At 34.3% G+C, this 21,974-nt stretch overlaps 1 protein-coding gene across 1 annotated transcript in view; it reads left to right on the top strand.

Annotated features, from left to right (window-relative positions):
• Positions 1 to 575: 575 nt before the first annotated feature.
• LOC110028169 (flowering time control protein FY-like) overlaps positions 576 to 21,974 on the top strand; it is a 44,948-nt gene continuing 23,549 nt past the window's right edge. Inside the window, exons 1-5 of the mRNA XM_020729912.1 lie at positions 576 to 629; positions 1,290 to 1,353; positions 1,707 to 1,767; positions 1,839 to 1,926; positions 16,768 to 16,831. Of these exons, the coding sequence (XP_020585571.1) occupies positions 576 to 629; positions 1,290 to 1,353; positions 1,707 to 1,767; positions 1,839 to 1,926; positions 16,768 to 16,831 (331 nt within the window). The remainder of the gene's footprint in view (positions 630 to 1,289; positions 1,354 to 1,706; positions 1,768 to 1,838; positions 1,927 to 16,767; positions 16,832 to 21,974) is intronic.

Here is a 21,974-nt window from a genome sequence, read left to right as displayed (position 1 = left end):
CGTCAACTCGACCCAAAACTGACTAAAAAAATCTTAATGTGGGTTGACCCGATTAATTTTTCAGTTAGTTTCTAGTCTAGAATCCTAGCCCATGTAATTTTCTAGATTGAGTTTAATTTAAACTACCAACCCGAAATTGATCTGCCTACCCGAAATTAATCTTTCAACTCGTAATTGATATGAACTTGACCATATTGCTGTAATTCTTTATATGAAACTGGTTATGCTTGTCTGGTTTGGGTCAGTTTGATTGAAGCCGGGTAGGTTTTTTGATCCATATAATATTCGGGCCCAGTTTGAATCAAGCAATTTTAAGTCAGATTTATTTAGACCCAATTCCAACCCACAAAACCAATTTGAAACACTTAGATAAAACTCTGAAAACACTTGCCTGTTTAAACATTATTGTGTTTTAAGTGCATTTCTTCGTTACGCACTAGTCACATTTACAATAACCTAAATAGAATCCAATTTTTTGGGCTTTGTTTAGTTGAGATATTTTTTTTATCAATCCTAAGCCTAACAGGGAGAAATGACTGGGCCTCATATCATGTTGAGGCTCTATGCAGGCTCATATGGCAAAGGAAATCTTTGCTCAGTCCTGTTTTGGTTTCGACGCTAATAATCAGGTCTATACAAGAGTAAGGAAAGGGTGGTTTTTGGGGATCCTTTTCAATGTGGGGTTATTGCATGTAATCTGGCTGCTTCTTTCATATATATAATGTTATAACTGATACTAGTATTTTTTTTATTTTATTTTACTTCTTTAGTTTTCTACTTCAACATTGCATCAATTGGCTCTCATATTTTTTTATTATGTTATGAATTCTTTCCTGAAAGCGAAGAATGTCACACAACCGATCTAATATATTTGTTGGCAAAGCTAGAGTTCATTTCGGTACCTTGTGAATGGCTGAATCTACTGTTTACTGACTAATCACGAAAGGTGAAATGAGCTGTTTTCGTTAGGAAATTCTTTTGTTCAAGAGTTCTTAAATGATCCTTTATAGATTTTTTTCCCTGTATTTGGTATTATGTTATCCCTTTTGTTTATAAAAGAAATTATTTATTGATTTATTTTTTATTTTAATGGCATCCATTTCAATATTTAAGGCAACTTTAAATAGTGTTTTGTCTGCTATTCATTCTCTAACTGCTTCGTGGTTTTTCCTTGAGCCATTTTCTTTGTCATCCTCGATTTTTTTTTTTTGTTTTAGCAGCAAATTGTTTGTTTATTGGATTGCAGTTTTGTTGATATATTCTAAGTTTCCTGTGTGTGTTGAACTCAGACAGGCCATGGTTGGGATGTCAAGAGTGTTGACTGGCACCCAACAAAGTCATTACTCGTATCAGGTTCTTATCCTTAATCAAGATATTTTCTTGGAGCATTTACATACATACCATCAAATTCTTATGTATTTACATTTCTAACGCTGAAACTTTAATTATTACATTTATACCACCCAAATCTTTTATATCACATAAAAATATCTCCATTTTAACTCCTGAAAAGTGAAATATGCCTTTTTATGCGTGGGGAAGTGGTATGCATTTAAAAGTTGAATTTTAGGTGTTAGAGATGTAAATACGAAAGAATCGAGTGATATGTATGTGAATCTTCCTATTTTCTTTATTATGATATTCCGGTTTTAACCGCACTTATATGCCTTTTTTTTGTTATTTTGCATGTAAAATTGATGAAACAGGTGGAAAAGACAATCTTGTAAAGCTGTGGGATGCCAAAACAGGGAAGGAGCTCTGTTCATTGTAAGTAACTTTCATCATTGTTTGGTTTACTTTGCGTGAATTCTGATTGTTAATTCATTTCTGTTTTGCAGTCATGGCCATAAAAATACTGTGTTGTGCGTCAAGTGGAATCAGAATGGAAACTGGGTTCTTACTTCGTCGAAAGATCAAATCATCAAGGTTTTCTTTCATTAACCCATTTATTGGTTTTTTGCTGCAGTTGTGCGATATGTGACTCATTGTATTCTGCCGAAGCTTTTTCTCTTTTATGGTTTCTTCTTACTTAGGATGCATGCAAAATGAAATTAAAACATTATGAGGAGCTTGATTTATTATGTTGTGTCATATTAAAAGGGAAATTATTTTGAGGTGCTTGGGAAGAATATTATTTTTCTTTTAAATATATATTGATTAACCCATTTATTGGTTTTTTGCTGCAGTTGTGCGATATGTGACTCATTGTATTCTGCCGAAGCTTTTTCTCTTTTATGGTTTCTTCTTACTTAGGATGCATGCAAAATGAAGTTAAAACATTATGAGGAGCTTGATTTATTATGTTGTGTCATATTAAAAGGGAAATTATTTTGAGGTGCTTGGGAAGAATATTATTTTTCTTTTAGAATAAGGTACTTTTTCTTTTTTGACGATCCTGGATATATATATATTTCCAGGATCGTCAAAAAAGAAAAAGTACCTTATTACAGAAAGACTTATAAAGAATCATTCTTTGTATTATGCAAATCGCAAAATTATTGATTTGGATCGTCCAACTCAAAGCTTAAGTGCATATAGGCGAGTATATGGATTTTTTATATTGAAGTTTAGGTATTATAGATGTTAATACAGAAGAATATGAATTCTATTATCTACCATAGAATCGGGGCTCTGAATGCTCCAATCTAAATTAAATAACTTTTAGGATATATTACTTTCATTGTGTAGGATGGAAATGAGGTGTTCCATGAACATGAAAACTGCTATAGTGATGGTGTCAATTAATAATGAAGTGGCTAGCACTAAGAGGCAAGTAGGATCCCTATAACAGAGTCTGAATTTGGCTATAAGTTTTGAGAATTGATCTGAATGATGAGGGAAGATCATTCGCCAAGTGGCTAAGAGATTGATTAGCAGTTTCAAATGGAAGGTGATGCACCTGTTGTAGAATTTCTCAGATCAAAATGAGCCCAACAGTTTGAGAATTTATGTTCAAACATGTAGCAGGAGCAGCAGTTTGATTGGATATTTTCCTTTTCTTTCTTCAGTCAGTACCCAATCGATGGGGACCCAATCCAAATCTTTATCAAAATGGGGAATTCCACCGATAATCTGGCCACAATACGCCTAGAAAGATTTATTTTCATAGCATCATTCCACAAAATAATTATAAAATAAAAGAATAAGGTTGATTGGTTGAAGTGCTGCATATAAAGTTTTGAAATTGAGATCTATACAGGAGCAACATATGTTTCTATAGGGCAATCAAAATGAGGTGACCATTTTAGCTTTTGTGAATTTATGCCCAAACATATGGCATGAGGAGCAGTGCGATGAGATATTTTCATATTTCTCATCAGTCAATGTCTAGTCAGTAAGGAATCAATCCACATCTTATAAAAATGGGTAGTAACATCCAATTTCACTAATACCTAGGCCACAATAGGCCTAGTAAGATTTGTTTTCGTAGCACTCATTTATAAAGATATTTCAAAATAGAATAAAAAAATAATCAGGTAGATTGGTTGAAGTGATGCACTTGAAGTTTGGAACTGAGATCTAAACAAGGACAACTAGTGATTCCATAGAGCAATCAAAATGTGGACTTTTTTAGCTTGTGTATCGAGAAGCCATTGATATAATATGAGATTCTTGAGGAACTTTTGTTATAATTTGCCTTCAAAGAAAGTCTTATGATAATATATCAAAGGCTGATTAGCCCGATACAGTAGCCACCTTTCATCTGTAAATTAGATATTAGTTTGTGAATTATCTCCATGTTTGGAGTTCCCATAGAAAATCTGTCAATAATGGAGAGTGCGATTGACCTAGCAAGCATGGATATTTCTTCATCGATGAAGAGGAGAGCAGGCTTGTTTTTATAAGATCAGGGTTGTTTTTGTGGCAATGGGCTAGGGAGGAATAAAATCATCTTTGATGTAAATGTTTTATAGGCAATCCATTTTATAATCTTTTTATTCTCGGTATGAAGATTTGAGGTGAAGGCTTTAGCTCTACACACATAATGGAGAATTGTGTTATATTAGATAAGAGTGAATTGCATGAATAGCTTGAATATGAAATGATCAACTTGATGGCATTCTTCATTTCTTCTTAAGCTTATTCTTTTTTAGTTATTCAGCTTTTTTTTAGTGAATATTCATGCTTCTTACATTTAAGACTTATGATAACTTAATTCTCTAACAAAACAACATTGTTAGAAACCTATGTGGGAAGCTTCATGAATTCTGCCATATCTTACATTAATTCTTGACCATAAGTTCCAAATTTACATAATCAACTAAATACCTAATCAACTAAAAGTTTTCCTAGACATTTCTTAATTATGTCTCACAATATTTGGGTGTTTCAATTGTACAACTTCACTACTATGTTTCTAATCTATGTTATTCTTTAAATATTAAAGAAGACTCGTCTTTGATGTCTTAAACAAAGTCTTGTTTGTAATAAGGTGAAAGTTTTAAGATCCAAGTTTTAGTACCAAATTGACACTGAGGGGGTGTAAAACAATGTACAACTAGGCGTTGTAATATCAGACAACAACAAGAATTTTATGAAAATTACTTGCTAATGACTAACTAATAAAACGTATGAATTACATTATTTTGTGAAACTAAACAATCATGACTTACTTTCCAATGGATCCTTGTGTTAAGTGTGAAGTTTTCTGCTCCAAACAATGAGTATTTGGGGCAGAGAAGTTCTGTTCATTCTCAATTTTTTGTAATTTCAGCCGCCACCTTGGTTTGCGGAAAAGTGGAGACTGTTTTTATTGAAATTTTGTTTTGTTGTTGCATTTAGAAGTATTCTTGCTATAGAAAATTAGAGCTTTTCTCTAATAAACCTGCCGTCCTTCTCTGATCTGGTTAAATGATTTGTTGGGTGGTAAAAGAACGGTAATTGGTTGAATCTTGTTGCAATGAAGGAAACCTTAGAGGGTTATATTGTTAAACATGGGTTAGAATTGACTGTAAAACTGGTTGTTGCTTGGAATCTGTTGCAGGAAATGAACTCATAAAGCTGGACTGCAAACATTGGATTTAGTATGAATAGAAGACTATAGGTAGGCTGAGAAAACTGTAACTCTCATATTGGATAGACACTGAAGATGATTTTTGAATGCTGGAATCACTTTTGGCCTAATTCTGGAATGAATTTTTTAACTGCCCTTTTGGATTTCTTGCTGCAAGAAATTGGCAGCAATCCCCTAAAATTGCATAGGTACAAAAACTTCAAGAACTTGATGAAACAATTGCTAATGACTGAAAAAAAAAATTACAAGAATTTTTAAGGCTAAACATTCTCGAAATTTTTTTCCCAATGGATTCTCATGCAAATGTGAAGAGAATTTTATACCAATAAATGAGTACTTGGGCCAAAGACAGTTGCTATTCATTCTCAAATCTTGGTAATTTTAGCCACTAAGTAACTTGCAGGATACTAGAGCCTATCCTAGTTGAAACTCTGTTTTGTTGCTGCCTTTAGAAGAATTCTCTCAATCATAAAATGGAGATCTGCCTCAGTAAACCTACTGTCCTTCTTCTCTGATTGGTTACATGATTTGCTGGGAGGCAGGAGGTCCATGATAGGTTGAATTTCGTTGTAAGTAAGGAACCCAAAGAGCGCTGAACTATAAAACATAGATTGGGCTTAGTAGTAAATTTGTAGTTTGATTAGAATTTTCTGCAAGAAATGAACTCACAAGGGTGGACTGTATGCAGGGGGTTTAGCTTGATTGGAAAACTACAGGTTGCCTGGAAAAACCTACAATTTCTATCCTTGGACAGCCGTTAGAGATGATTTTCAATTTTCAGAATCAATTTTGACAAAAATTTTGGAAATTATGACCGGTGATCCTCTTGTATTAGTTTGTTACCTGTGGACTTCTTGCTGCAGTAATTTTGTACAGTTCCTTGAAATTACAATTGTAGGGCCAGCATAGATTTTGGAGAAGATAAATATACTGTTGTGATCGATTGTGGCAAAACTTAGAATCTGTTGTGATTCCCTTGCCTTATTACCTCTCCCAACTTGGGGAATCCACCTCAAAACAGGCAATCATCCTTCCAATTTAGGAAAACCCGAAATTAAACTATTCATAGAAAAAAAAACCTGCCATAGTCTCTAAAGGAATGTATATTTATAGGCAAGTGATTTCCGTTAACAACTAGAACCCTTTATGGTATCAGAAACAAGGCAAAACAAGTTTATTGAAAATCCAGAAATTAAGAAAAATTTTTGAAATGAAAATCCCAAGAAAGGGAAGTATGCAAAAACTGAAATGAACGATGGATGTCCGTCACCTTGGTGCCACTCGAGGATACTGTAAATACTTCTTAACCCAGAAAGATACGAGAAAGGTTCTTACAACCAATCAATATGCTCTTTATTCTCAACCCACATAACACAACTTCTATTTATTGAGGCTAAACTCTCCTAATTACAAGTATATCATCCTAAAACACAGATACAACAAGCTGAAATACATATACCAAGACATATAAACCGAAATAAAGCTCTAGCTTTCGCGTCATTCTCCGGGGATTCGCAAGTTTCTCTCATATTGAGCAAACTCAAAATCTGATTCCTAATGAACAACCAACTTGGAGGACATTGAAACATGATGGAGCCGCTCTAATCTCCAGGTAGGTTATGTTTGGTGATTAAAACATCTTCTAACATTTAATCTTCAAATCTATCCTTCTTCAGAATCAAAGGGTCGGAACTGCACACGGGTTATAACACTATTTTGCCCCAAGCCTTTTTGGTTTAGCTTATCCGCTTGGCTTGGAGTTGAAGTTCCTCGAGCTCCTTTTGAGGCATCCTATATGCATGTTTGTTTGGGATGACCAAACCAGACATAAAGTCAATGACATGTTGTAACTCTTTCATGAGGGCACCCTGTAGGAATCTCTACCGGAAATATGTTTTTAGACTGTTATATCAATACTTGCACTTTGGAATGAGTTGTAGGTACTCGTTCAAAACCCTCTGTTATGATCGGGAAGTACCTCATAGGCAGCTGTCTCCTTAAGATCTTTCAAAAGAAATGAAGTAAAAGTGTTGATTTCAATCATCACCTAAATCTCCTTCATAGGCCCAAATTGGTTTGAATTCCCCATTTGATAAAGGAATAAGTGTTAGCATGCCCATCATGAATTGTACAAGTTATATTGTCAAGGCTGACCAAGCAATATGTGACAAGCGTCCAAAGGATTTACATCACATAAAAACCCGCTCCTGAAGTTTCCGGCCAATTGAAAATGACATCATGCATTGCCGATTGACTTTAATTTCAGCTCCCTTCTTGAGCTGTGTGAGTTGATAGGAATGGAAATGAGCTTGAGTAGTTAACCCAAGGTTCTCCACAATGGTTGTTGCAACCACGCCCTCATAACTTTCACTGTCGATGATAAGGTTATTAATTGCCTGAATCGTGCACCGCATTGTAAGTATGTTATGCTGTAACCAATCTTTATTGGAAGATTGTTTAATCCTTAGGAGGTATCTTATCACAAGTAATTCTCCTTCATCTACCTGTAGGATTTGGTCCCTTGTTGGATTAGTATCTTCTTCTTCTACTGCATCATTTTCCTTTTGATCAATTTCCTCGCCCTGTGAAATAATGCATCGGTTAGAACAAGTTGAGACTATGTGACCAAACCTATGACATTTGAAACATTGTATACTAGATATCGTTCCTTCCCTCGCCGTGGTAGCAGTCCCTTGCTATTGGACAACAACTTTGTTGCTGCTTGCAGCATTTCAACCACCGGTCTGTGGTCAGAAGTGGTTTGATTTGCTGGAACCGCTCAAATCATTGGTAAGAATAAGTATTTGAGTGTTCCTACCTAATTTATGCTATTTTCAACCTTCACCTACAAGTTAATCACGTCATGTAATGTTTAGAATCGTTGGATTTAAACCATATTAGTGATCGATGATCGTAGACCACCAAAAAACGTGCAATATTGTTCTCTTTGGGTTTAGAAAGATTGCACTTTAGCCTCAAGTATTCAAATTCAGTGATATATTCCTCCAAGAATAATTCTTGTTCATGAGGATTGTGAAGCCGGATGAGACTTCTTGCCTGTAATATTTGGGTAAGAATTTCTTTTGCTTTTTTTTTCATTTAGGTCCACGACATGATCTTAAATATACCCTCTCTTTATCAATTCCCTTTCAAGTTTTCTGAACAAAGTGAGGCGTTTTTCTTCATTCTGATTGTCACTAGTTTGACAATATTCTCTTGTGACACCTTCTTAAATTCCATAATATATTCAACCATATGTAGCCAATTGACGAATTCATTAGATCCATTGTTACGTCAAAATCAGGAAGGTTAATTTTTATTTTTAAATCTGGAGCTTTCCATCAATTTTCACCCCTCAACGTACGTACAGGTTGTTCATCACCACTAGATGTCTTTTGATGTAATGGTTTATCTTATTCCCCGCTGATTATCTCATTTGTGGATTCCAGAATATATTCAACTGTATGTAGCCAATTGACGTTCTTTCGAACCTCACTGTTCAAAAAGCGCCAATTTTGCTTGTAGATGATGAATTTCTTGTTGCAATTCTTCCAGAACTAAATCTCGAGTTGGGCAGATATTGTTCCTCTTTGGCGGCATTATTGAGAGCAGAAAGAACAAACAAATGCAGGAATAACATACTTCGAAATTTCCGGGAAAGAATTGGAATTAAGAAGGCCCAATATGGAGGAATATCAACCATCCACGACTGGACAAAAGAAACACGCGACTTGACGGCGAAGAAATGCAACAACAATAGGGAATTCTTTTAGAAATGAGCAAATTTTGGCGGTAAAATTCGTGAAACCTGGACTGCAAACCCAAGAAATCTGGACAGAAAATCCACCTGACAGTTATTGCGACCACCAAATCTAGAAAAATAAAAAGCTGATACAGAAAGACTTTTGTCCCCGAATTCTGGACAAATTCTAGGCACATTCTGTCTGCAAATTCTGAACAAAAATTCGAAGAAGGAAAATCTAAAAAAAATGGAAATAAAAAGGTTGAAATGCACAAGAACTCGGAGAGGGAAGAGACAACATGTGTAAGATTCGTGCTCTAATACCAAGATGATATTAGAAATAAGGTAAAATAGAAATCTATATTTATAAAAATTTAGAAACTAAAAGTTTGGAACGAAAATCCGAAGAAAGGTGAGAATTAATAAACTGAAATGAACGATGACTAATCACCATCTACGCGCCACCCTAGGATACTAAAAACACCTCTTAACCAAGAAGGATATGAGAAAGGTTCTTACAACCAATCAAAATACTCTCTATCCTCAACCAACACAAAATTTCTATTTATAGAGGCTAGACTTTCTTAATTCCAAATATGTCATTCTAAAACATAGAGACAACAATAAATTGAAACACTTACCAGAACATAAAGAAAAATAAAACTCTAGCTTTTGTGTCACTTTATTACTATAGTACTTGTTGGAAGAAAAATAAAACTCTAGCTTTTTTGAAAGGAGACAACTAACTGTGGGCTTCGGGAGGGACGACGAGCTGTGCGCGGCTTCGTGTTGCGGTTGCTAGGCAGAAACGCAGGCCATGCGGTCCTTATCTGCGAGCTTCAAGAAGACGACGAGCTTCAGTTTTATGTCGTAGTCGCTAGGGCAGAAACACTGGCTTCGGAAAGAAGTTGTGAGGGCAATGGGTGAAAATTTACGCGTGCCGCAACGACCTCAGATATATTATCGCATTAACGTTTTTACTATTCTCAGGAACACAATTGGGAAACACCGACCGTGAAAAGTGTTATAATTGGGAGAAAATGTGTTTTTAACAAATTGTTTTTCAAAAAGCTGATACAAACACGCCCGTAAATGAAATGATCCATTTTAAAGAAGATTTAATTGATCGATTTTAGTGCTAATTTTATGATTGTCATTTCAATTTTAGTGAGTTGATTCAATTTTATTTAAATAAGCAGTGGAGGTTTGGTGTTAAAAATGAGAATGTGCAAAGTACTACTGGTACAAGACAACATATTGAGAAAGTAATCATAAGATAGACTATAGTTACAATTATTGTTGTAAGTGAAGTAATTGCTAAAGCTTTTGATGACTAGTATGCTTCATTTTAAAGATGGAAAACAAGGTAATTATATATAAAATAGCCAAGTTATATGGCGAGCAAATATGTAAATTTTGATTATGTAAAGTTTATTGAGTGTGAATTCATGATTGCCTATGAAGCACAAGCATGGACACATGGAAACAAATACGACCCGTGGACACAAAATAATAATAAAAAAATATACGACATGTTGTGGACACATTTTTTATATTTAATTAATTATTAATATAAAAAATATATTTTTTTCATTATTCTTTATTAAAAATCACAACACAAATTATATAAGAATAAAGTTTAACTTCATAAATTTAATTTATATTATAAAACCTCTTGCTTATGAAAATTTATTTTTAAAATTAGATATTAAATATTTTAAAAGAGTTCATTTAGTTTATAATCCAACTTATCTATTAAAATTTTAAAAAAATTCTATGATTGCAAAAAGGGAATTACTAATGCTCGGCTTTGACGAATATTGGATGCACCTTAAATGCTTGATTTTGACGAATATTAGAGGTTGCTTCAACATGACAAGAGATGGGGCAGTTTCGACTATGAGGTATAATTAAGGCTATACATATATTTATAATTTTCTAGTTCCCGTGTCACATTTTCTCGAAAGTGTTAAGCTCATGCCCGATGCGGTGTTGAGGTGTGTCCCGAATGTGTTCGTGCCTGAAAAAATTTCAGACATATATTTTATACTATCAGAAAAGTGTCGGGGTGTGTCAAACAAGTGTCGTTATCTGATACGTGTTTGACAAATGTAAGATACATTATTAGAATTGTCGATGCTACATAGATGATTGCATTAAGAAATATATAATTATTCTCTTAGATATTTTAAAATAAAAGCTTCAAGTATGTTATTCCTAGCAAATAAAATGATGGAAATTTTGAGGAATTTTATGAATTATCAAACAAAAATTGACTTAGCTTGATGAGGATGCGTGAAGTCAAGTTTTATAGATGAGATGCGGACATTTGAGATGTCATTGGTGATATTTGAGTAATATTCTTGATCTTTCATTTAGGTGATTTTTAAGACTGGAGGGTGCAAAGTGATTATGGAAGAACTATTTAAGTGTTATTTTTTAAGGAGTTTTAAGCTAAATGTTATAATCATTGAAGAATTAAGTGGAGTGATAGAGATTTGCATGTTTATTCTCATCAGAAGCATCAGATAAATTAATGTTTAGAGGAATATTTTATTTATACATTTAGTTGAATATTTTTTTAATAGTTTTAATTTATTTAAAAAGTACTTGTGATGGTGCCTATGACATCGAGGATAAGCACAATGTTGTTTATCGTATATATTCTTGCAGTTTTGGACTTTGATTTTGAGGCATATTGTAGGGGATGGCTACGGGGCATATTTCAGTAAACGACTTCCTAGGATTGCAGTGCTTGTGGTGATTTTGTTGTATATATTTGGACAACTACGGAATTGTTCTTTCTGCTATGGCATCATCCACTAAAGCTAATCAAAATTTGATGATAATTGACGAAGAGTATTAATGATTATAAATGCTAATTTTGCATTATGTAATTATATTACTTTGATTAAACAAAGTTCTTTTTTCCAATTTCAATATTATGTGTGAGTTGGATTTATAATTCTTTTGAGTGCAGTACAAGTGTGATTATCTATTTTCGGGGGATGTCATCATTTCTGTATATCGGCCTGATTCCTCTATTTTTCTTTTTGGCAATTTCTTCCCTTGATGATATTTCCAATACGTAATTTGTTGATGGTTTACTAGTGTTCTTGATTTTTTTCAGGTTCAACACAACTAGAAATTATTTGTGTTGATTAACTTACTATTGCTGTTTGATTTTATATGGTTTTAACTTTCTTATTGATTTATTTATTTATTTGAGGATTGCATTATCCTTTGGTTTAATTCTAGTATTTTCTAGTTTAAAGTTAAAGAATGGAACTTTTTGCATATTTAGTGGTCTTTGATGTGCCAATTTCTTTTTTTTTTTTTGTGTAAATTGCAATCAATTCATCACCTTTGTTGCACTAGAAAATATGGACCTTAAATCATGTTGCATTAAATTGCAATAAAAATATTTGATTGCATCATTGTGCTGTTTGATTGTGGGATATTTTAGTTGGGCCGAAATAAATAAATAATGTCTTTATAGGTTATTTTTGTTGGGCTAAAAATAATAAATAATATCATTAAAAAAAACTATGTTAGGTTTATTTTTAAATAACTACGATATGGCTATGAGAAGGTTTAAGTTTGTTCATTTGATGGATGTATGGTCTTGGAAAATTATTATGGCGGATTAATGATTAGGAATATTCCTTTAAAAAAAAAAACTATTTGATCGCCAAATACGTGATGCAATAATCATGTATGGTTAAACAAAAAAAAAAGAATCATGTATGGTGAACGTTGATCAATTTAAAGAAAGGACAGTACTTCATGAATATTCTTTTGATGATGTTTTTATGAGAAATTGATTTTGCTGTTATTATGTGAATCTATATGTGATGCTGTTGAATCTGAATTTGCATTTATGATAAATCTTGTTCAGGAATTTGAGCCTATAAGTCATCAAAAGTTAGAACTGAAAGTTTGCGAACAAATATGAACTTGAACTTGCATGTTGGTATAATTTCAGATTGTTAAATCGAACCAATCAATGACTATAGTTGACAAATTACAAGAGCAATTTAAAAATACAGCTCTTGATGAAGTGCAGGTTGATATTATTCTTTTTATAAATTATTAGATATTTTCTTGTTTTTCAGTTCAGTGACATGTAAATTCGTTGAGCAAACTTTATGACGAGAGCTAAATGAATTCAATATTGATGGAATTTGTTTATTTCAGAGAAACTTGAACTATGAAACTGCATCCTTTTGGTACATCCTAAAAGGGCATAATTAACCACAATTATTTTTTATGTAATTTGGCTAGTTTTTTAAGAGTTTTTTCATCTATAATGGGTACATCCTAAAACTGCATAATTAACCACAAGTATTTTTTATGTAATTCGGTTAGCTTTTTTAAGTTTTTCCATCTATATTGGCTAATTATGATTGTGTGATTTGCTTGCTCGCAATTGCATTTGCAATTCACTTTATTGGATTTATTTATAAGCCAGTTTTTTTGGAAGCGCATTAGAATTTTAGCATTTATTATTTGTTATATCATTTGCATAATTTGCATGAATTACATGATTATATTCATGAAAAAGTTTTCTATAATTTGGTTTGTATTTGGCTTTTGATTGGCTTAAGGGTTGTGATGCGGGAGCGGGAATCTTCCAATTCGCGAGTACAAAAGTTTCCTGTGGAATCTTGATACCGTGTTTGTGCGGTTCCATAGGTCATGGACTTGATCCCGCTATGCATGATTCAATTTGTCACGTGATCGATGCTATGACTGTGGGCCAAATGAGCAATTTTCAATCTAGTTATCAATTTCAATAGTTTTTATTCCTTTTCTATTTTTTTTTCTTTATTTCCAGTAAGATTATTTTATATTAGGAGCATATTTATATGTTTTATTTTGTTATTTTGAGACCTTAGTTTTGTTATTGAGTATTTTGGAGATTGTATTTTTTGTTTTCTACTCTAAGGGGTGTTGTATCCTTTTCTTTTTGCAAGTGGTGTATTTGTGTCTTGCTCAGGAACAGATGGTGAACTTCTTCGTCGCCTTTCTCTTGCTTCGTTGTTCTTGTTGTTTTCACCCATGTCAGCAGTCGATCAACGACGATCCCCGTCTGAATGCCATTTCTAAATACCTTTTGGAGCTCTAGAATAATATCATATGGTTTCAAAGCCCATCGAACTCTAAATTTTTAGGGTTTGTTTTTCTTATCCCAATTCAAAGTTCTCAAAAAGAAATCCCTACCATTCTTTATCAATTTCTGCTACAATTTCTCGCCTAATTGTAAATTATCAATATTTAACTTTTCTATCTCCACTAATAAGTAGCTCCAACATCTATCATAGAAAATCTAAGCCTCTGACCAATCTTGATTTGCAATTGTACATTTGCCGAAAATCTAATCATGAAATACAACATGTCACCTAGGAGATACCCATGATGAGGTGTCCAATAATTTATTTTTGAGGGTATGCAACTGAAAATCCTCTAACTAAAGTAGAGGCTTGCCACTTTTGAGTGGAGTCAATCTTGTGATGTCATCTATAACTACAATGGTGACTCGTCAGATCGAGGGGTGAAATATTAGAGGAGAAGTTAGGATTTTGTTGTAAAGGTGAATATATTGAATTTTGACAGTAGCATGTTTCCAAATGAGTTTATTGAGAGATTTTAAACATTGAAACAAATTTTGGAGTACAAAGACGTTCCCATGGATAATAGTAAATTGTAGCTATCAAGCTCAAGAAAACATTTAGAGTTGCCTAGAACGAACATGTGCATTGATTTTGTAATTGAGTTTTCTCAGAAACAATAAGATAGTGACTTTTTTTTATGACGATGTAGATCAATTTCAGAAGCTTTTTATGAGGAAGACAAAACTCCTATCCGGGGAGAGTAACTCGACCCAGGACATTTTTCCGTGATGTGGGAGCTGGAGTTTCTGTAGAATCGCGATCCCGTGATGCATCATTCCAACTTTCACAGATTCAATGTACCTTAACTATGAGATACCAAATGTGCAATTTTCAATCGGATTATCAAATTCAACCGATTTTTTTTTTTCTTTTCTGTTATTTCATAATTCTTTATTTCCAATTAAGGTTATTTTTTTTAGAAGCATATTTTTATGTTGTATTTAGCTATTTTGAGACCTTGTCTTTGTTTTCGAGTATTTTTGAGATTGTATTCCATGTTTGCCACTCTAAAGTGTGCTATATTCTCTTGTTTTGCGAGGGTGTATCTGTATCTTGCTTAGGAACATGTGGTGAATCTCTTCGCCGCTCATATCTCGTAATTTCATTGTTCTTTTTGTTGTTTTTAGCCAGGAACAGCTCATACACACGGATCCCTTTCCGAATGCTGTCAATACTTTTTATTTCCACTTCCTTGCTATTCCACAACCACCTTCCCGCCAAACCTGCTTACTAAATATTTTCTAGGAGCCCTCGAGTGGTATCAGATGGCTTGGGTGGCTGGGGCTTTGTAGCTACTTTATGACATCAAGGATGAGTATTAAAGCTGCTGTCATTTGTGATGTTTGGAGGGGTGCTGGCTTTTGATTTCGTTGAAATATTATGTTTTTTTTGTAGCGTTTGGAGGGTTTTAGTTTGATTATTGATGACTTTGTTTTATATGGCATTTGTACGGCGGCAAAAGGTTTTCCTGGACTATTACTTATATTGATTCGGCTTTGTTTAGCTATTATATCTGTGGGAATCTGAATTATAGCCATTTTTGCATAGATATTTGGATGATCTGAGATTTGTTCCTTATGTTATGTTGTCGTCCAACTGACTAGAGAATTAATGATTGTAAGTAAATTTTTTTTGAATTTAATTAAATATGTTGATTCGATAAAATTTCTCCTTTTAGTTTTGATCTTGTGTAAAAGTTGGATGTGTTACTCCTTCAAATTAGTATAAGTGTAACTACAAAATCATAGTCATCATTACAATTGTATGATATTTGTATAAATGAGCAGGTCAATAGGAATTATAGCAAACACTTTAAGAATGTTAAGCAAGATTATTTGAATGCAGTCCACATTTGAATAAAAAATGACAAGTTAGCAAATTTTGAGTGCCCTTGAGAGTAAGATTGATATCCTCTACTACAAATTTCTTGGGTGGAAATATAATAGTGATTTTCATAATATGTTCATACCCTTTTGTCTATTATTACCATATCTAATTCATTAGATATGGAATGTGTAGTAGAAATTAACATAATAATAAGATCTCACTCTCTTTCTCTCTCACTCATGCGCATATGCACACTCTTAGAATTAGTCATTTCTTCGTTATGCATGCTTGCTTTTGCTGTCATGCCTATTGGCATCCAAATAAACTCAATTTAAAATGAAGTAGATCAACAAAATGGACTTGTAGAGTTTCGATGAGATGAATTTAAATTCTTTGTTTCCACGTTTGCCTCAGTCAGTTAGTATCTAATCGGAAACATTCCACATATGCTCTCTATTTTGAGAACTTCGGCTTTACTTGGATACCATCATTAAACTCCACCCTTTTAGCCAGTCCATCTACTCTACCTCCTCAGCAAGCAACCCACACCACTTGCCTTCTCATAAAGTCTTCACCAAAATTTCTCACAAAATTATCCACAAATCTCTCCATAAATTTGGATTCAATTAAACCCATAGAGATTGAATCAAATCTCCTTTTACATTCACCTTTTGTATTTAGTTTGATCCATTTTCATTTCAATTTTTTCCTTGATTGTACTCCAAATCAAGCCAATTCCCCCCAAAATCATCATAACACGGCACATCTGTCGTCAGATATCAGTTTTTATGAAAGCTGCGTGTCTCAGTTTATCTTTTGGAGATTTAGTGCTTATGATGGAATGTCGGTTTGATATCTCGATTTTTAAATAAGAATTTGTTGTGAATGTCATCAGTTACTGTCTTCATTAAATAGGAAGGTGAGATGGTGCTTTTTGATCTTTGTCAGCAGAACTAATTTTATACGTGGTGTTTAATTTCGTGCATTAATATTCTGTATTATTGTTTCAGCTTTATGACATTAGATCCATGAAAGAACTTGAATCTTTTCGAGGGCATCAGAAGGATGTTACTGGTGAGAAAATTTCCTCAGATCTACATTTTGTTAAAACTTTCTAATCATTTGCTCGGTTATTTAAAAAAAGAAAAAGGAGTTTTACGTCAAATTAAGACACATGTTTGTTTGATTTCAATGATTCATTTGTTTTGGAATTTTCTTTTGGTTTTTCACGGAAAATATGTTGCATGAAGCAATATTTAAAGTGGAATTTATTTTAGAGGGAAAAATGAACCAAAGCCTGTTGCTTCTTTGTTTGAACTGTGAATGGACTTCTATTCACTTACATGAAACGGGTCTTTGCAAGTGATCAAGCTTGTTAGAATAATTTATAGCAAGATTTTGGCTTGGTAATTTATTTGTTTATTTTTCACTGCTAACGGATAGGTCACGTATGGCGTGATTTATGCACAAGGAAACTAATTTAATTTGCATACATTTGAACTGTTTAAATGAGCTTGTATTTGTTGGATATCACTTGTCCGTCTACTTTTTATTTGATTTTCATAATTGATGACCATAAATCTTTGCATAGTTTCCACTAAAACCAAATGAAATGAAAATAATGTAGGTGGAATTGATGAAACTTCTATATCAACAAAATTGTTGTAAATTGAATTAAATGTACTATATAATTTAAAATTAAATGCATACGTTATCATAACTAATGTAGAATATTACTTGGATATTTGTTAAAATATAGTTGCTTTAAAAGCTGCAAGATAGATGATGAAAATACTAGAAATATAAGGGTATGCTTGCCACATATATAAGAGTAATATTTGATTTTGTAAATTCTGGATCTATTTTCAAATCAGGTGACATTGCCTTATGCTATGTTTGATGTTGGCCCCAAATTTGGATGAACAAAAGGTTAATAGGTGATGTTAAGTCAATAGTCAAGACAATAACTTATGTAAATACTAATGACATTGCTACCAGAGTCAACCCAAACCACAATGGAAAAACAAATATTTTTATTTGCAGCAAATAAACGGTTACAAAATCACAACGAAAAGGAAATATAACAACAAACTCACAAAATTAAAAAAGTCAATTAAAATGGGTCCCATGAGTGGTGATCGGTGAAAGAGGTTATGAGTTGGTTGTCGGTGCGATCGAGAAGGTAAGGGGAGGGTTGGTCAGCTGCAGGGAGAAGGTTGCGGCTGTGACTTGCAGTGTGAGTTGTATGGGCTGAGACAACAATTAGGTCACAGGGAGTTGGTTTGACAAGGCTAGAATTGTAGCTAGGATGTGGGGGAAGGGATTCCTTGATCTTGGATAGCAGCAAGGTGGCAGTAAATAGGTTGGTTGGCTGTTGGAAGGCTACGATGAGGAATGACAACATGGTGGGAGGGGGCTAATTGGTAGGCGGTTGCAGGAAAACAATGAGAGTGTTTGCCGAGTGGTTGCAGCGAATATGGTGAGTCTTTGCGAAGGCAAGGCTGTGTAGGAGATGTGGCAGCGAAGGGGATGGCTGGAAAGGGGTTTCAGAGGAGTTGACTTGTATAAATATCCCTGTGGGATCGAGCTACAACCAAAGTACAAGTCAAACCTTCGGAGAAGGTCACCGCCTCAGACATGATAGATTCAGAGCACCGCTTGTCGTCAGATACATTCCTAGAAGGGAAAACAACCCTAGCTGCTGACCTTGAAGCATGGAAGAAAAAACTAAACCCTAAGACAACATAACAATATATTTACCATAAGTACTAGTGGTTAGAATTGGAAGGAAATACAAATAAGACAAGGGATCAAATAGGAAAAAGGTACCGTGGTAAAGTAGCTGCTACAACACCATGACCCATGCTCCCGTGTCAATTTCTCGGTTTTGGGGGAGCTTCGAATTTATTCATCGAAGCTTCTGTTTCCTTATAGCATGGAGTCAAGTCTGTCACATTGATGGTAGCAGAGATATTGCAATACTCTGGGAGGTCAATCATTTATGTGTTGTCATTCCACAACGCATCTTGATAGAAAAAATATGGATTCTATTTTGGGACATTTGGAGTTGGAGCTACACATAGCTGTAGGTTTCCATAATGGTACTCTCGAGCCCCTAAGTCTGAAACTCGTTACAGAGGAGTTCATCGTTGGCTTGCTAGCAAAGCGACTTGAAAAAAACTATTATAGAGGCGAAACTAGATGTATCCTTCAATGGAATCCCAGCAGCGACTTACATGACCTTCTCTATCGGTTTCTTCTCTGCTATTGTAAAACTCCTTGTAGGTCCTCTGCATTTTCTTTGCCACCAGAACTCTCCTTGCAGTCTTCTTCGTTGGAACTCTCCTATCAAGCAACATCGAGGACAACCAGTTCTCTCCATGCAGGTTGTAGCCCCTTTTCTTTGTCGCCAGAAATCTTATTTGTTAGCAACTTGCCCTGCAAAGGATAGTATTTTGCTACAGGCCCTTCTCACTGCAATGCCTTTTCCTTCAATAGACCCTCCTCCAAAACTTTTATCTTTTTTTTTTAAAGCTTTATCCTGCATATTATTTTTCTACAGGTTGTCTACTTGCCTGCAAACTCCTCTGCAACATTACCTGTATGAGTTTTTTTCCTACCTACAGACACTGCAGAAACTGCAATCAAAGACAACCGCAGTTGTCTAGTTCTCTGCAAACTCCTCTACAACATTACTTGTAGGAGTCTTCCGTCTACCTGCAGACACTGCAGGAACTGCAACCAATGACAACTGCAGTACATGATTAAGTCTTCAAGTTCTATCTCTCATGATTTTCCTCGCCTATTGTTTGATTTTTTTCTAATCCAAGTATTAGAAAATAATTTATTTATGTGAGAAGTTATGAGAAATAAATTATTTTATTGAATTGGATTTATTTCCTTTCTTATTTTGTTTCCCTTATCTCCAAAATAATTATTGAATTGATTATTTGGAGATATTAAGAGTTATATCTTTCATTTTTATGTTATTTCTTGTTTCTTTTTCCTATTTTAGGATTCATGTAAGGGTTATTTATACCCATTTTTCATATTAATGAAAATATTCCGTATTATTTTGAATTTCAACAAATATATGAGAATTTTAATTTGTTATTTTGCGTTGATTTTAATTAATTTTACTTGTATTTTGAAACAAATTAGATTTTAGCTTAAGGGTTTGACCGGCGTAACATTCTCAGATGATTAAGTTTAACAATTTAGGGTTTGCGTTGGAGCACATGCGGGTATGTAAGCTTATTGGGTTGAATTGATTTTTAAATAGTTTTGCACACAAGCATTCTCTGACATTCTAATTGAACATTTAGCATGGTGGTCGGAGCAAACGAGGGTATTTTAAATTTATTGATTTGAAATGAATTTTAGATAGTTTTATTATTATTTGCACACATGTGTTATTGTTGAGATTTATAAAAATATTTTTTACTGTCAATTTCACTTTCTGTCTGCTCTTGCATTTTGAGTTGTGGATCCAATGGTGAGTTGAACAAATAAGCATATTGTGAGTGTTGAATGATGTTGATATTTGTCTTAATAGGAATTACATTGCATGTCATGGGGTCCGCAAAGCTCTACTCATACCCTTATAAATAAGAGAGGTGGAATGCTCATATCTCCTCATATTTGCTTGGAAGCTTGGGGATTGAGTGCTTTGGGATAACCAAGGATATTTTGCTCTTTGCTCTTTGTGTGCAAGCTTTTTGTGTCTGCTTCAATTCTTCAATAAGTTTGTTATGAAATCACCTTTTCTAGTGAATTCAATTGAGTGTTTTTTTTAAATTTTTGCAAAATACTATTAATATTCATTTGAATTCTTGATTTTGCAATTTATATTTTAGTGAAAGTTTTGTCAAGTTTTTTAGTTTAGTCAAAAGTCGGGCAACATTTCGATAGTATTCCGACAACATTTCAACGTCTCCTCCTTGATAGGGAGGTAAAGAATCGAAATGAGTTTGTCCACCATGCCAAGAAAGGCATGTTTGGTGGCTTGCGCCAAGACCTTAAGCGGTGCATCCCACTACGCAATGCAATGCACATATGGGTCTTCAAACACTGGCGTCTCAATGTCTTCAAACATTCACACATGGAATTAGAGCAGTAGGGAGAATGTTTGGTAGTGGGAGGAAGAAAAGGGAGCAGGAAGGTTGGGTGTAAATCGGAGAACGAGAGGGAAGGAGGGATACTTGACAGTAGTAAGGAGAAAAGGGGAAAGTTGGGTGACTGAGAGAGTATGTTGGGGAAAGGAGCTGTGATCTTTTTGTGAGGAAGGCACTCGGAGAAGGAAGTCGGGTGTTGACCTCGGTTGAAAGGATTGGAGGCTAACGAGTGGGCTGGAGGAGAAGTTATGTATAGAGAAATTATTAATCTTTTTCTTTTTATTTATTTATTTTTTTGAATTGGCTTCTTTTGATTGGATGGCGAGGTGACAACACGTGAAGAAAATGGGATTGGCGGTGGAGCGGAGGGAAAGGCATAGGTGAAGAGTAGAGGGGAAGGTACGGGTGAAGGCAGCCGTTTGGGGTATATATATATTGTTCATCTTTGGGTGGAAAGTTGGTAGGTAGTTGCATTATCCGCCGTACCTTTAACTCGGGTCTTTTGAACACACACACACACACGTGTGTGGGTGTGTAGATATGTATGTATATCTTGATATATATGTATGTATGTATGCCATTAAAATTCATGCATATTCCCCTTGTATTTATCCATTTTGAATTGTATCATGCTCTCGAACTCCGTGTCGGGGTTCATGCATGAAAATCTAACAATATGGGTGTCGCTTTTAGGCAAAATTAACGTCCCATACACACTCGTGTTGTCTGTTTTACTATCAACAATCATTTTAGTGGCTTTGATGAAAATTGAGATGATTTGGATCTAAATCATGCTTGTCGTATTGAAGATCTAGTGTTTTCATCATGTTCACTCGTTCAGATCATGGAAGAACCTTTCTCGGACAATTTTGATCGTTTGGACGTGCACGTGCGATTCGTTTTGCGTGTTGATGTCATTTGAGTAATCTCAGTGATAGTCGAGGCATATTAGTCTTGATTCTTGTGCGTCGCTTATAATGGCAATGATCCATTTTGTGAATATGTATTATTGTAGTTCTGTATCATTCAAGGTATCTTATGCTTGATTGTGTTTTGTCGCATTTATCGTTTACTGCCCTTACCGCTTATGATGCACCCCTTTG

The sequence above is a fragment of the Phalaenopsis equestris genome, unplaced genomic scaffold (assembly GCF_001263595.1).
Source record: "Phalaenopsis equestris unplaced genomic scaffold, ASM126359v1 Scaffold000499, whole genome shotgun sequence".
Classification (NCBI taxonomy): domain Eukaryota; kingdom Viridiplantae; phylum Streptophyta; class Magnoliopsida; order Asparagales; family Orchidaceae; genus Phalaenopsis; species Phalaenopsis equestris.
This window is presented reverse-complemented; position numbering and strand designations above follow the sequence as displayed.